This window comes from Apteryx mantelli, chromosome Z (assembly GCF_036417845.1).
Source record: "Apteryx mantelli isolate bAptMan1 chromosome Z, bAptMan1.hap1, whole genome shotgun sequence".
In the NCBI taxonomy this organism is placed as follows: domain Eukaryota; kingdom Metazoa; phylum Chordata; class Aves; order Apterygiformes; family Apterygidae; genus Apteryx; species Apteryx mantelli.
Window position 1 is genome coordinate 38,770,603 of NC_090020.1, and position 16,592 is coordinate 38,787,194.

General features: G+C 38.2%; 1 protein-coding gene across 1 annotated transcript in view; it reads right to left on the bottom strand.

Moving 5' to 3' along the window:
- Nucleotides 1-16,592, bottom strand: part of MEGF10 (multiple EGF like domains 10) — a 75,474-nt gene that overhangs the window by 39,092 nt on the left and 19,790 nt on the right. The window contains exons 5-8 of the mRNA XM_067316483.1: nt 8,678-8,924; nt 7,936-8,056; nt 5,962-6,098; nt 2,977-3,189 (exon numbers count right to left, since the gene is read on the bottom strand). Coding sequence (XP_067172584.1) covers nt 2,977-3,189; nt 5,962-6,098; nt 7,936-8,056; nt 8,678-8,924 — 718 coding nt within the window. The remainder of the gene's footprint in view (nt 1-2,976; nt 3,190-5,961; nt 6,099-7,935; nt 8,057-8,677; nt 8,925-16,592) is intronic.

The following is a 16,592-nucleotide window of genomic DNA, read 5'->3' on the forward strand; positions in this document are numbered from 1 at the left end:
CCTGTACCTCACCGAGGAAAACACTACTGTTTTAGGGGTTCTTAGGCTCAGCCAGCGAACTCCCATTCCAGTTTTATTCTTGACTAGTTAGTGAAAAAGGGAAATAGCGATAGTGTCACCTAGTCACAGAGAACAGAGATCTGTGCCTGATCTGCACTCAAATCCCTTTATGTACGTGAGAAGATGCAGTAGAGAAGAAATGTTTGTGAAAAAACATTTGGCACAAGAGGGTTGTCACCTGATGCTGCGCACTGGACCCCTCATAAAGAACAAAACCCCTCAAGCACATCTGGATCTAACCCTTGAGAGAGTCTTTACTAAAGGCTGCTGATATAACTTCAAACACGAGCATGCCTTTCATTCCCAGTAGCTGCCATCGACCAACAGCAGCAGTGAAATATCTGTAACTGAACCTACCCTAAATGCAAACTGACAGGAGCTTGAAAAACTATGAGTTATTGCCAAAGCTGCTTTGTTACAACTTTCTCAATCATAATATAATAATAAAAAATATATATACAACATTCTTTAAACTACAGCATATTGTAACCTTATTGTATCTTTAAGTACTAGAAGAAAATGGCTAGACACATTCTTGTATACTGCAACGTAGGCATACCTCGTTTACAGCAATATTTTTTAGAGGCAAATATTTATTTTTAACTAACCTTTAGTTCATTTTTATATCTACAAATGCCAAGAATGTACATTAAAACCTAGGCCTCTAGTCTTACCAACAGTTCCCTCTTTGAGGAGAGTATCTAAACCAATGGACAAATGCAGATGAAACAAGCCTTTACGATATTGATTCACTAGAAGTCCTAACAGAATCCTAGACCTGTGGACACTTGCAATTGATCCCAAGGAGGAAATGCATCCCCTTTTTAGTGCCCTGAGATTATTGGTTGTGCTGCTGCTGCTGCTAAAGGGGTTAATGTCATGATGAAGATCCTTCGGCCCAAATATTACTATGGCAAACGAGTAAGGGACGAGGATATTTCCTGATAGGTTTAAGCTGTCTCCTGCCTGACTGATATTTAGTTACAGGTGAAGATACCAAGGCACAAGCAGATTATCAAAAGAATAAAGGAAAGTATCTGCAGGAGAGCACTCTCTTCCACACTATTACCCAGATACCATTTGATTTCTATTATTTGGTGGTCTTAATCATTTTCTGACACAGTATATGAAAAATATACTTGTGAAGTCCTGAAAATTTTTGTTTTCCTCCCAGATTAGCATGCATTTAAAGACAAACATGCTCCCACACCACCTACAATGTTGTTAAGTCCCTTGTGATTTGTCAGACAGAGGGAAAAAATGTTAAAAAAAAGGCCAGCCATATGCTGCTGTTTACATATGAACATTTGTGATCCAATTTGACCACAAGCTGTCTTCCAGCAGTATAAATGAAGGAACAGCTGTGTTGAACATGAATCAGAAGTAATCCCTGAAATATCAGAAATACTATACAACGTAATACATTCCTGTCAAACAAAGCTTCTACAACAGTCTGCAGACAAATTTGCATGAAAGCAGCTATACCATAATTCATAATACAATAGTATTTGGTCTACAAGCATAATTTGAGAGTTAGGTTGGGATTATGGTTCCACTTATTCCTGAATGCTCTGCCCAAAGAACAAATTGCTTGATTTTATGTCAAAAACCCAGTATTTTTTCAGAACACACATCAAGTAAATGGAATAAACAGAAGTGCAAGCGCATGACTGCAAAAGCATATGAATGGAAAGCAAAAAGAATTCAGTTCACTGCCACACGGTTTGCCAATGAAAGATATGTTGAACAATCCAGATAATCCACAAGTAATTTTTCACAGAGGCCTAAAATATGAGATATTTCCATAGATGTGCCTGAGCACTTTAACATCACTTTTAAATTCTGACTCAAGGCTTCTGTTTCATCTATGAGGAAAAGTGCACCTTAGATACAAAGTACAGCAGCATTCTGTGCAACAGTAAATAGTTCCTGCAAATTTCTTTCAGAACAGTTTGTGACAGCAAAACATTTGGACTATGCTCACAAAACTCATCTAAGGTACTGTGACTGATTAATGAAATCATGTGTAAGCAAATGCACAATGACTGAAATATTCTGGAAAAAGAAGTGTGCTCTGTAATAAGAAAAAGCTGGTAATGAGAATTGTTCTATAAATACACGTTAGCTTGTCTTAACTGACATTCCTGCTCTGCAGCCAAAAGATCATCTCAGAATAACTAGTTTATAGATTTTTGTCACAATATGTTAAAACACTATGGAATCTATAAAGACACAGAAAACTCTAAAACTATGTCTTGTGATTGCCTGAACAAAGAGAAACAGTAAAAGGGATGCCAGTTAGAAAACTACTTTCATTCTATTTCCAGCCATCAGATTTTACCTGCTTTCTGGAAAATTAGTTTAAATGACCATGAAATTTAGAGTTATAATTGGTAAGGCTTCAGAAATTTTGTATTAAAACAATCACCTACTCCAATTCTTATAAACATATACAGAGAGAAAGAGAAATTAATCCTCTGCTGATGCCAGGCTCATAAAAGTATATATCCACTGATTTCAAATTCACTTACTTCTCATTTACAGTACCCCAGAAAACATGAGGGAGGTATAAGGCCCACTGACTTAATACGGTGAATAATATAGAGGTTTTTTCATGTGGTAAACATAGACAAAGGCCAGACTTTGTCCCAACCTTTATTTCATGGGTCAGTAAACAAATATAGAAGTTAATATTAAGATGACATACAGTTGCAAGCACCAACAATTGGAAGCTCTTCTGGGTTGATGCTTTCTTTCTTGCTGCGGTTATAAAATACTAAATACTCTTTGTAAACCTTTAGCTGCTTTAGTTTGAATGAAAGTACTTGGAAGCATCAGGAATTATTTCTTTTCAAGCTTATATTCTGGCTTCAATGTCCCATGCAGAAAGACTGTGCTAAAGGGTGTAAAACTTACCTCCAGGTATTGGGCAAGTGACAGGGACACTTTTTGTCACACTTGAGACCATAAACTCCCTCAGGGCAAAGTCTTGTTTCACAGTGCTCTCCCGTATATCCTGGTTCACAGAGACACACGCCACTAATATGGTAGCATTTCCCACCATTCACACACTGGCAGGTCTCGGCACATTGGACTCCAAATGTCCCCACTGGACACTCGTCTTGGCATCTGTGAGAAAAGCAAAAAACAACAACAAAAAAGAAATTAAATTCACTTCCCATAAACTAGAGCTTTTAGACATTCAAGAGAAATACAGTTTATGAAGAATCTCTGATACAGTTCTAAAACTCCTCATAAGTAGAGCAGAAATTTGTATTTATGTAACCCTATATTTAAACGTGTCTATCACTCTAGCATCTTTTGTGGCTTATCACAGCAGGACAAGCTAAAAACACTGACTCTGCAAATTCATTTTGAAATGGTTTCCCTTCTCTCCTACAGGGAGACAACAACCACACAGACCACTGCATTTCTTATCCAAGAACTAGCACAAAATCAAACCCTCTTAAGCCAGATCTTAAGTATAAGAAGGAATGAAGTTTCAAAAGTCATCCACCTGTACCTTTGTTGTTGTTGTTAAAGTGGTCTAGATTCTCTGCTTGGCAATACTGAGAACAGCCACCAGGCATCTGCACTCCCGCAGACACCCAGGCCAGGAGATTCCCTGGCACTGGTTCTCAGCAGAATCTAAAGACCATATTTTCTAATTGTGTTTCCAAACACATGATGTTTCCAAAATACCTTTTTCTCCTAAATTTCATTTCAAACTTCTTTTATATTGATTTTGTCCTCTTTCATAGAATGAAATAGAGAACATTTAACCTTTCACAACTTATGGGTCAGGAGAAACTCCCATATTTATCAATATGAGCATTCTATAAACCACAAAATACGTTGACCAGTTCACATAGACAGCAAGACAAAACAGCTAAATCCCAAATCCTCTACCCAGGACACGCTGACATTGAAGTCCTGAGGTGTGCTGTGAACCCATTAGGAAATACCACGCACATAACATCTTCTGCAACTTGGGTACCTGGAAGTTTTATCAGATCAGAGACTGTATAGAAATAGTACTTGACAATATGGCACAGAGTTTTTAGTTTTCTTACACGCTTTATATTTTTTGTAATTTCTTGTATGATTAGTGGTTTATTTTAGGAGAATTTCAAAGACTGGTATGGTTCAAGGCACAACCAAATGTAACAGAATTTAGCAGAAAATGTGGAAAACACGTTCATTTCATGCTTCTGTAGCATCTGCCTCAACCTGACGCTGTTATCCAGAAGTTTCAAGGTATCTGTAATTCTGTTCTCGCTGAAGCCATCAGCAAAATCTCTTTTTACTTCAGAGTGGCAGCATTATAATGCAGCTCATACAGCTAAATATGTCCTAATGAGGTCATACAACAAAAGCTGAGAATTAAATTTCCCCAAATGACAATCAAGAACACCAGCCAAATCAGACAAAATTTAACCTTGCAGAATTGTGTTCTCATCAACTTGTGAAAGAACCTCTTCCGTTTTGCAGTGAAGATGAGTATCAATCAAAAAGTATTTGGTAAAACAATTAGCAGAGTAATTTAAACCAGATTACCTTGCATTAACTTAAATCACCTGGAAACTCAGTTAAATGCCTTAGGAGTGCTTTTTCTTGCCGTATGACTGACTACCAGAAGTCACTACCACACTGAGATCTCAGACAAATGCTGTTGAAGTTACAAAGGTAAGTGGAGAGTAGTTTAACATCTTTATATATTATCCTTTTTGCTGCTGACATATACATACTAGCTCACCCAATGATTTTCTTGTAACATTTCCCTCTCTTACCAGTCAGCTGATGTTAAATAAGAAATGGGGGTCTCTGACCTTGCTTATGACCTATTCCTGCCCTTAGCAGTATCTTGGAAAACACAAGAGTTGCAAATATAGCCTGTTTTGCAGTAAAGAGGAAGCTCAGACTTGTAAAAGGGATCAAAATACTGCAGCTTGCAAGGCATTTCAGCTTATAGTAAGATTTAAATTCCAAGACAAAAATTTTAATAGCTTTTACAAACATCAGAGTGTAGTCTGCATATTTGCATATGGATATTTCTTTGATTTTCCTGCTGACTTGTCTGTGTCTTTTTAAATGCATCTACCATCTTCTGCAGTGTTCCTTCACAGAGGCAAATACTTAATTTTGGCAACCAAGTGGCTCTGGACTGATTGTTTTTCTTCTTCTTCATGATTTTTTTCCCCTTATGTCTGGCACAGCTCTCCCCATGTCCTGTGAACACTCGCGTGGGAAGTGCATATGGTTATAATACCTACTGTTGGCAGAGCTCCCCTGGACTGACCCCAGTGATTAAGCTACTGCTGACTTTAGCAAATGAGTTGCTGTGCTGCTTAAAATATATGCAGCAAAGCACTTCTATCATCACTTTCCACTGACTTCAAGAAGGTAAGTCTTGCTATTCTTTCTTTCCTCTGAAATCTACCAAAGATTTTTAATGGCAAAATCAGAACATAAGAATAGATTCTTCATTTGAATGAAATACTTCAGGAAAGAACTCACTTTGAAGAGCAACTGAATGAGCCTCCCTTGCTACTCCATCTGCCAAACTTCTGCGCAAAACTAAGAGCTTCCATCTTACTGCTTTGCCATACCTCAAACTGCGTCATTCTGCACACCACTCAAATGGAGACCCACAAGGCACTGGCAGAGCATGGGCCAAAGCACAAAAATCCTGAAACTGAACAATTCTTCACAGAACATCTTCCATTTTTGCACTTTTAACTTATGATCTAGTGTCAGCTAAGTGACACAGCAAACATTTCATAAAACTTCTTTAATTGTACCACTGAAATTCTGATTTGGCTTTCTACCCCTTCTTAATTTTCTCTGTTGCAGTAGACCCTTTGCAGGTTCACCACTCCGGCGGAAATAAGTTTTCCTTACCGTTCGCCAGTGTGACCTGGGCTGCAATGGCATTGACCTGTTGCCGAGTCACAGGTCCCTCCATTGTGGCACTGACACTCCTGGGAACAGTTTTTCCCGTAACGACCCTCAGGACAAGGCTGCCCACAGACCGTGCCCTGTGTGTGCAAAGAAGTCTTAACATTAGGCTCAGGATTGCAGCTCAAACAAACAGGGCAGAAAGAAGATTTGTAACGAAGGAAGATCAAGGAGATCTCGTGTCATGTGTCTAGTGCTCATCTTGGAAACACTAGACTCTTCTCCAGCTTTAAACGGGGGTATGTTTCAGTACTGGGGGGATAATCTTCTAGGATTTCCATTCTGGAAGCCAAAGCTAATGAAAAACATTATCTCTAAGCAACAGTAAACACTTAGACATTTAAGACTAATTGATGTCAAGTTCTTCCCAATTTCTTTATCAGGAGTAGAATATATCAAGACATCCGGAAATACCCTCTAGTGAATAGTGGTGTAAAAAGCAATAATTGCTGTAATGCGCCAATTATACTACTTTATGATCAGATGGGTTAAAAAAAAAAAGGGGGGGAAAAAAAGCTCTTTACAATTTCATTGAAACGTAGCACGTCTTAAAAGCTTAGGCATGATTTGTGCTTCCCTTACACAGGTCTCGAATTTCTGCAATGCTATTTATCTCCTTGGAATTAATTATACCTGTGCAATAAGAGGCAAATAAGATCTTAAGACTTTCAAGAAGCCATTTCAAGAGGAACACACTTACAGGCATTTCATCAGAACTAATGTAAGATACTGCAGATTTTATGCCTGGCTACTTTATACTAGTCTTACCTGAAAAGCAAAAAAGGTTACGCTGACAAAATTGCAGTTTATGGATTGAAAAATCTAAAACTAACGAAGAGTTATGCTTAAATAACCACTTGGAATGGAAAATTAGTCAAAGAGCTAATTAGAAACATATTAGTTAACACACATTATTACAAAATTTTCATCACATGTTTACACGCGACATCATTTTTCATTAGCTGTATTTAGGCCAATAAGGAGAATCAAGAATTCATGCAAACACTTGTATCTTATCATCATTAATTTATGTTTTTCTACCATTAAGTAAGAATTGCCATAATCTGAGTTAGGTACCTAAGTGAGTGGTGCTATGCAAACATAAAAAGAGATTTGATCCATTTGTAACTATGCTCTCTAGTTGGTGAAAACCTGATCTCTACTACAGAAGTCCTCCTATATCATGAGCTAACTAAAAATTCAAGCGTATTTTCATCCAAAATGGACATTTTCAAGGAAAACATTTTGCTGTTAATGAATACTGTCTGAAAATGTATTTAAAAATGTTACTCATGTTTTGATCACCTTCCAACTCCATTATTTTCCAGCTCAGAATGGGCAGCTGGTAGTAGGGGAGACCACAGGCAGGCGAGGAGTTTCATTTGCAGCTCGGAGGCCAATCTTTTCCCTACCCACTGACAAAAGGGTAAGAAGTCTGAAGACAATGTCAAAGTTATGACGTCCTATTTCTGTCACCACCACGGTATCTAAAAGTTTGGTGTTTTTGCAGCACATACCATCTACTTGGAAAGAGGCACAAAATCCACCACCCAAATATATAATGGTGCTGCCCCCCTATAATATCACATTATGTCTACTGGCAAATGACTTCTAGACAAGTTTTCAAGGATGTGGTCTCTTCATAGTATGAATCATTTTCTTTGTCTCCCAGAATCTGACAAGGTTAAAAAAAAAGGCAGCGCAGAACTGGGGGATATTCAGTAACAGATGGTTTTGCAAGTATTTTATTCCAGTCTGTTGTAAGAGCCATGTATGCTAAAATAATATTTCCTATTATTCCTGGCTACAGGCAGACTGCCTTTGCTATCCCAATTCACTATCCACTTCTAACACTGCCCAAAGTCTACAAATGTGGATCGTTTCGGGGGTTGTGTTGATTTTGGAAAGTGTTTTTACCATCCATCCGGGTGGGCAGGCACACTCGCCGGTGACATGGTGGCACACTCCTCCGTTCTGGCAGGGGCACCTCTCCTCGCACTGTCGCCCATGCTTCCCCGGCGGGCAGAGGTCCTCACAGCTAAACGGTTGGGAAGATACAACCGTTACTTCGGCACGCTCTCCCGTCTCTCGCCATCTCTATTTTTAACGTTCTAGTTAATCTTCCAGACAAGAAATATGAAACAGAAGGCAATCCAAACTAAAAGGGAAGCAAACTGAACGCTGTATAGTATCCGTGCAACAAATCTAAGGAAACAGACCCAACAGTCTGGGAATTGTGAACAGATATTTTTTTCTTAAAAGACATCTCTTCCTACACTAATTCAGCTTGGTGCTGGTTCATTGTTACTGACGAAGCTCAAAAATATATTCTAGAATGAGAAATCCAAGTAACTGTACATTACACTATTTTCCAAACTTGCAGCCAAATGATCCTCACATTGGCCATGAAGAAGCTCCTTTCGCTACTTTTTGTAGCTTTTACTCGGCAGTTCAGATCAAGGGGGCTTTCCCTCAACTGCACTTCTGCAAATGCACGGAAAGAAGGTTTGCCCAGTTTCTTAGCCAGGCCTGTTCCTCTGTCATATACAGTAGCCAGATCGATAACACAGTGTTAAAATTTTTTCTAAATTTAATTTCTCTTGATAGCACTAGTCAAATCTCCTACCTCCCCCCAATAAATAACATACACTCTGCTTACAAGGCACCAGTGTATCCAGGAGGACATCTGCACTCTCCAGTCACGTGGTCGCAGGTGGCTCCATTTTGACACAGACATTTTTGATGGCAATCATTTCCATATGTCCCTTGGTCACAGCGTTCCTCGCAGCGCCAGCCTTTGAAACCTGATGCACAGTGGCAGGCTCCAGTGATGGGGTTGCATAAGGCTCCATTTTTGCACTGGCAACGGCTGCTGCAGTGAGGTCCCCAGTGGTCACTGTCACATGCTGAAGGGGTAGAAGGGAAAGTTTACAGCAGTTTTATAATAGCTCCCATTACAGCGCTGAAGATATTATGAGTCAACTGTAGAAAAAAAAAGTTATAAAGTAGAAAAACTTGTGCAGTGCACAGTGGAAGAGACATCCTCATCTCTCCCTGGTCCTCAAGGATCTTGAGAGGCAGACAGAACTTAATTTATGCTTACAAATTCATTTTTTATGCATAAAGGAAAACACTGAAATGGGAAACTGAAGTAAATGTGAGTTCCAATCTCTTCACCATAAAACTCTTCATTATGACTCTGCGCTGTCAAGTAACAGTTGTGGTGATCCTTCATTTACACAAACAAGTCTCGATGACTTAAAAAGTAAAAAATATAGTCTAGATCCATAAACACTGATCTGAATCCCACAAGGAAGTTGCAAAGCTTACTTATCATAAGATTATCATACTGCATGGCGTTTCCTTTTCTGAATCCAGAAGTTTGTACTAGTTTACATGGTTGTAAATAGTTCCTTTTCAATCTTGCAATACAACGATAGTGCAAAAGAATATGCAATAAGTAGTATTTCACCAAACAATAAAAACTAACTATGATGTAGTTAAACATTATCTGGATGTTACCATTTTTGTTATCCAGTGTGCTTTTACATTCATTCAAGCACATCTTTTTTTGTCTGCCCCAACATAGTCCATTAAAGCCCTATAAGCAAGCCACTCAAAGAGCATTTCACCATCAAAAGAAAAACCTTATTGTTTAGGAAGAATTTTTCTTAAGTGAGGAACACAGGAGTTCTGTAAAGAGACAGAAGATTAAGGTCACGTAGAGTTCAACAGGAATGTGCTCATCATATGGTCAAATGATCTGCTTTATATTTTTATGTTCTGTTGATAACAACAGCACAACAGCAAAATCTCAGCTGCAATAGCTGGAAGCTTGGGCTCTGCTCTTAGTGACTGACAAGCACTTTTCTCTCGGTCTTCTCCTGCGGCAAAAAAGCCAAGCAGAGAGCAGACATTTTCTTAGAGTAAGACAAAATAATTCAAGATACCTCCTCAGGGTAGGAATTATTCTACCACAGGAACTGATCACTCAGACTACACAAATAAAAAAAGGATTAATGTCTTTTAAGGTTTTTTTCTTTAAGATTTTTTTCCAGTAAAGATCACTGGAACATGCATCCAAAATGTAGGCACTGTGTCCATCTACACACAATGCACAGTAACAAAACCATATATATTATAAACACCCAATACTGCCAAACAAACTGATAGAATGACTGCCCATTTTATTATTGTCTTCTTTTCTCCATTTATGTATTTGAAGATGTGTATTTTCTGTTCTGGGCTATACAGGCAACTCACTACTGTCCATGCCACATCGCATCTCTCTCATAAGATGCCTTTCCCTATGATAACTCACATTTCTTCGGAACTGCTATATGTTTCTTTTTAATATGCCTACGTGGAACAAAGTGTAATCCTCATATCCTCAATTTCTCATCAGGAAACTAGCTATTTTTGGATTTATAAGAGTGGTGCATTTCTGAGACAGTCGCATTTTCTCTCAGGACCCCTACACTCTTTTGCTTTGCAGAGACACCTAGACTCTTTTTGCTTAATACCTCAGACTGGATTCAGATAACAGTCCTCCTTCTGCTCCCAAATTAAAAAAAATATATAAAAAAAATCAGCCATTCCTCATGGAATAGTTTAAAAAAAGATGCCCTGGGATGGCTGATGAACTGAAGTATTCAAACTGACCACCAGACCACAACTGTTCCCAGTGCAGAACTCAAGTCAAGGATGAACCTGGCCTGAATCCACTTTAGATATAAAGACATGACACACAAGATTTATTCTTGGCTGATAAACTCCAGCTCATATTCTTTTATCAACACCTGGAATATTTGACGGAGTCCAACAAAATTCACGTAGCTGTTTGGAGAATCAGTGTAATGAGTCTCAGAGCCATATAGATCAAACCCATCTACTCCCACGTACCTGCTGCAGCAGCGAGCACGCAGGCGCCGGGACTGCCTCGCTAGAGGCTGGTTCACTAGTGAAGCAGTGGAGGCCTTGCACTCCCTCCGCTCTTTCCAAAAATCCCATCTCCTGCCTGCCTCCCCGGGATGCTCGCTGCTGTCTCTTGGAGATTTACTGATGTCAGAGGTGTACGCGCTCTGTCCCTGAACTTGAACCTTTCTAGACTATTTTACTGCAAGAGCATGTACCGCACAGTGCATAATAATTTATTAGTTTCTTGGTATGATCTTCTCATTATGTTTGCAGGAAATCGTTAAAATAAAAAGCATCGTATGTCTGCTAATAGGATTTCCAGCTTCCTGATCAGCCTCTTGGCAATGGCCAGGTGGGTAACAAATATTGACTACGTAATTATTTCACTCCAGCACAATGCCAAAGCACTCTACCAGAACAAGCCTGGCTGTTTGATAGCCTGGCCTGTACGATAGTCCATTACGCAAGGTCTGTCACCAGCCTACTATCTAACTATGAGTTATGGGCAGAGCAACGGGGAAATCTGCAGGATTAATGGTAATAAATAATATTTTTGAACAAGACGGATAAATCACATATCTTGCCTCTCTGTCCCTTGACTGCTAATCAATAATGTCCCCCACAGGAAATTAAAGTGATTTGTCAGAAACTGATACTTAGATTATTGCTAAGAAAGGGGGCAAGGGGTAGCAATGCTTCCTGTGGCGAGTTCTGTTAATTTTTTAAATAGTTTTGGAGGCTAAATTTACCAACTATTACATCAGACTATTTCTGCTCCTTCCTAGTATTCAGAAAGCCAAGCTGGAAGCTGCACAGCTGCTAATCTGGTGGAATGGATAGTCTTGGAGTTAATGACTGTCGTCAGGTTACAGACTGTCAGCTGGAGTTTAATCAGAATAGTGGCTACGACTGTCCTGACTGCACCAAGGTCACATACACACGCGTGTATGCAAACACATACACACGTGTCAGCTACTGACTTCTGAACAGAATTGAAGTTGTAAATTACCTGTCTCAATGTAAGGTATATGTGAAAGGGAAGCAGGATATGAAGACAAAAGTCCTATGTTCTGAACAGTTCCAGCAACAGATAATGTAACCCAGCCCCACTAATTCCTGGAAACAGACTGAATGCTGCAACAGAACCCATAAACCAGCAGCTAATTTTCTATATTTATTATATAGAACTGGCCGATCCTGCTTTGTTTCATGCAGAGTAGCTTTCTTCCAAAAGTCACTCCCTTTCCCTTTTCACATACGCTATATTCACCTCCAGGTTTTTCTATTTTAAATAGAAGAACGAGATAGCTGTACTGCTCACTACCAGCATTTGTAGGAAACTCACTGGGTCCTTTCTGCCTTCATCTTAGGCTGTAGGGGAAAAAAAAAATCAAAAGAAATGTTTAACAAACACTGTGTGGTATTAACGTCACATCTTTTTGTCATTTTTCTTCATATACATTCTGTTCACCTGGAAATATCTTTTTAGTCACCACAGTACATGCTGTGCACATCACACAGCGTTACAGATATGGGACAGAAAACTTGTCTCTCAAACGACTGCTCAGTGAAAGTGAAGGTTTGCCTTTAGGAATAAGGGCATTACATCGTATAAACTCTCCTTTAAAATAAGTATTATACGAAACTCTAAGACAATACCAGTCTACCAACATAAAATCAAATTAGAAATGCTCTCTGCAGCTCAGTGCCAAATGACAACTTTAGGAACAGACAGAACCAAGGATTCAAGTGTAAAAGAATCACCTCCAAGAAAAAAAAGAAGAAATGAGAATCTATGATGCAAATTGGTATCATTCTTGGGCCTTTTGTAGAATCCTTGAAGATTTAAAGTTGTGTATTTCATATTATAATAAGTTTAATGCACATTGTTATTATGCTGGGCTGGTCTTGTTTTTATGCACATGGCTTCTGCAAGCTGCTGGCGATTTGCAAATTGGGATGCAGGGAGCCCTGATATTTTACACTAAGATACAAATTTGTACAATAATTTAGAGGCACACCTGAAGAGTTTTATAACTTCTTTCTTGCTCCTTATAAACAAAGGCATTTTAAACAAAACGTGGTCACATGTGTCAAGTTTTTTCTGTTTTTTTTTTTAGTTGATTTCATTGAAAGGCAACAAAAAGGGAAGTGCAAATGAGCAAGTTTATTCCTGACAAATCCACCCTAATCACCTATAGTTCTGTACTTCTCTAAAGAATGGCATATAATGAGAACAAAATAAGGCCATCAAATCAAGCCAAAGGCCATTTTAGAAGAAAATTCTCCTTAGAAACTCTGACTTACAACTACCCCTTAAGTATGCTACAGTTGCCTTTATAACACGATATGCAAGGTAAAAAATGTTTATTGCAGGTTTTTTTTTTAATCTTTCTTCTCTTTTTGTCTTTCTTTCTTGCTAAAGGAGAGGTAAACGTGAAGAATCACAACAAAACTAAAATTTACTTTTCTTACCATCGTTTTTTGTAGCTGTCCTAATGCAGCACCAAGACAACAGAATGAGACTTTATTTTGGCTTACAGATCTTTTTGCCTTTGTACAGCAAAACACTGCTGTGTGTTTCTGAAAATACATACCACTGTTGCCAAAACAGAGGAGACACTTATCAGAGTATTAGGCTAATGTAGTTTCATGGGCTTTTAAAACAACTAAAAACAAAATCCTTTTTTTCTCCCTTCCACAAACAGCAGAAACAGAGTGAACTAATTGCTCCCTCACTTGGAATGCAATATTGTCAAGTATAAATTTTACTTAAAAAAACAGTAGCAAACATGCAAAATTCCTATCCCTCTGTCTCTTCAAAACTCCAACATAACTTCTTCCGATAGGTTCAAGGGAGGAACAGCCTTTAACAAGTAAAAGTTGATTCTCCTTGTTCCAGCATGTCAAACAAACTGAAGCTGCCCATAACTTCAACATCATCTTTGACTGACCTCTCTTCCTTTGTAGGCTGTCACGTCAAGGACAAGGCTAAATCTTCGTGCCGCCCTTTGCATCCCTCCTTTGACTCTCAGATCTCTATTGCCTTGTCCTTACTTTCATGGCCTTTATGGTCTACTGCTCATCTATCATTTCTCATTCAGTATCCGAGTATCAACCTCCACATTTAAACCGCCCATGACATCAGCCCCCTTGTTACATTTTCATACCATCAGCTTTCTTGCTTCTCCTCAAACTGCCTCTAACACTTGGCATGAGCTCTCCATAGCCCACCCATAAAACTACCACATTGTTCTCCACATCCCCATCTTACAACTCCTCTTTGCTGTAAAGTCCACAAAAAGTTGATTCTGGTTTAGCAGCAAGTATGCCGAAATCACTTGCCGTACTGATTATTTTTGTTTGTTTCCTTCCTCATCCCCCACGTTTCGAGCTTTGTGTTATCTCTTTCCTTTTCCTTCCACCACAAGCTCTTTGGGGCAGAGGCAACTTTCTGTTCTGTACTTTTTTTGTGGAAGGAGACCATGAATTCCCAGCAGGGACAGCAATGAGGTCCACCATTGCTCCAGTCATCACCATTATCTACAGATAAAACAGACCGACTGTAATGTGCTTTGTTAAAACCTGTTCCAGTCTTTTTGGAGCAGAGGATATAAATAACAAAAAAGGAATGTTTCTAGGAGGGTCCACAGGTGATTTGCGTTATCAGGGATAAAAAAAACCACTAATGGCCACAAATAGCCAGCATAAGTAAAATAGACCAATACTGAGAAAACTTTGATTTATCCAAAGGAGTAGCCCACTGACAGGTTTGTTATTATAAATTGTCCTATAACTGTCCATAGGTTAGAATTTCTTCCTTCAGCTCCTGAAACAAGAAACATGCTTGCCCTAATATAAATACACATTTCTGGAACTAATACTTTTGATATCCAAGCAACAATAAGTAGAGTCCAGTGGACCTCAGTAAGAAATTCACAACAAAACACCATGATTTTTATGAAGGCTAAATTTCAATTCACAGATGAAAGGAGTCACTCACCTCATCTCTTATTCTGAGGACCGCGATGAGGAAAAACACCCAGGTCAACTCTTGCCTTTTCTCCATAAATAACAGATGCCACATCTAACTTTCAAGTGTCAACAGAAGTGAAATTCAATTCTAATTTGTGTGCCAGATACTCTTATATTTTGCATGAATGAAAATATTTTGGCTGTTTTGCCCAAGTAGAATGCCACAGTTACAATATGAAGGTTTGGAAAGATACGGTTTACACCATACTCTAGATTAAAATTTTGTCAGAAAACAGAATCAATGTCCTTCTGGCCATGAAGGAAGGTTTTCACATACCATAACAACAGTCCCATAGGTTATATATTATGTTAATGCATCATGTACCTTTCATCTGCACAAAACTAACCTGGGATACTATTTCATTACTATATCAACTACTGATGTGTACTCAATACACCTCAGTATATTCAATTAGCTGATGTGGAATTCTCAAGCACGAAATGAAATATCAAAAAGGTTATAGCCATATAGACACTCCTTTTGATGATCTTAACTTCTGCTTGCGTTCAGAACAACATTCATCGATTCACAAACTGAAAATCATAACAAAAATATGAATGTTGCCACTAATCTATATCCAGACCATCCTCATTGCAAAGTTTACAGAATATTCTTGTAATTATTCTCTGATAATATGGTTTGATTAGCTGTAGATTTAAATTGATGGCACTCTTTTCCTGTAGGACACACTTGCAGGACAGAATGATTATTCTTCCAACTTGAATATAAACCAAATAAAAGTCAAGCCATGCTGATTTTGAAACCTATTGAACTCAACACACTCAAGTATGTTCAAAATTTGACAAGATGTATTAAGCCACTAGTGACATCAACCGGTATGTCAGCTGGGGATACAAGACAGTAAATTTGGAACATGGCAAACAAATTTCAAAGATGAGTCTAAAAGGCTGGAAAACAAAGGCAGCTATACTGAATACTCCAATAAAAATATCCTTTGGAAAAACTTAAATGTCTGATTTAATAACATGCGATCATTCTCCATATATTTTTGCAGATGCTCTGTTTTGGTCACCTCAGGATGTTATGACAAATATATGCACGTACATACCATAAAATAAATCTTTTCCTGACAAGAATCATTTTTAATAATTACAGAATATCAATGCCTTTTAATAAAATACTTACTTTACTTACATCCCAGACACAGAAATGCATAGTGCTTTTTTGCAGAACACACTTTCTATTAAATTTGGTTATCCTTTGAATCTTTTGTTTCTATCTGATTTCGTTACACTGTAGGCTTTTTACCCTGTGGCATATTCTTCATTCTTTCTTATTCTTTTGTATAAAAGAAAGGATTTTTATTCAAGATGCTAAGCTTTAATTTAATTCAGTTTTTTTTTTTTTTTTTTTTTTTTTACTTTGTAAAAGCCTTTTGATCCGTGAAGAACAATGAAAATGTGTTTTTCTGATCCTATAAAAGACTGGAAGTATATGCCTTTCACATGCCATATATTTCAGAAGACTCTTTAAAGTACTTTGGACATCAGAACACAAGGTTGGATAATTGCTAAGAAAAACACACAGATGGCTCTTGGTATTAATTTTATCTTGTTACTGAGATGAAACCTATTAAAAATAACCACTATTATAGGGAAAG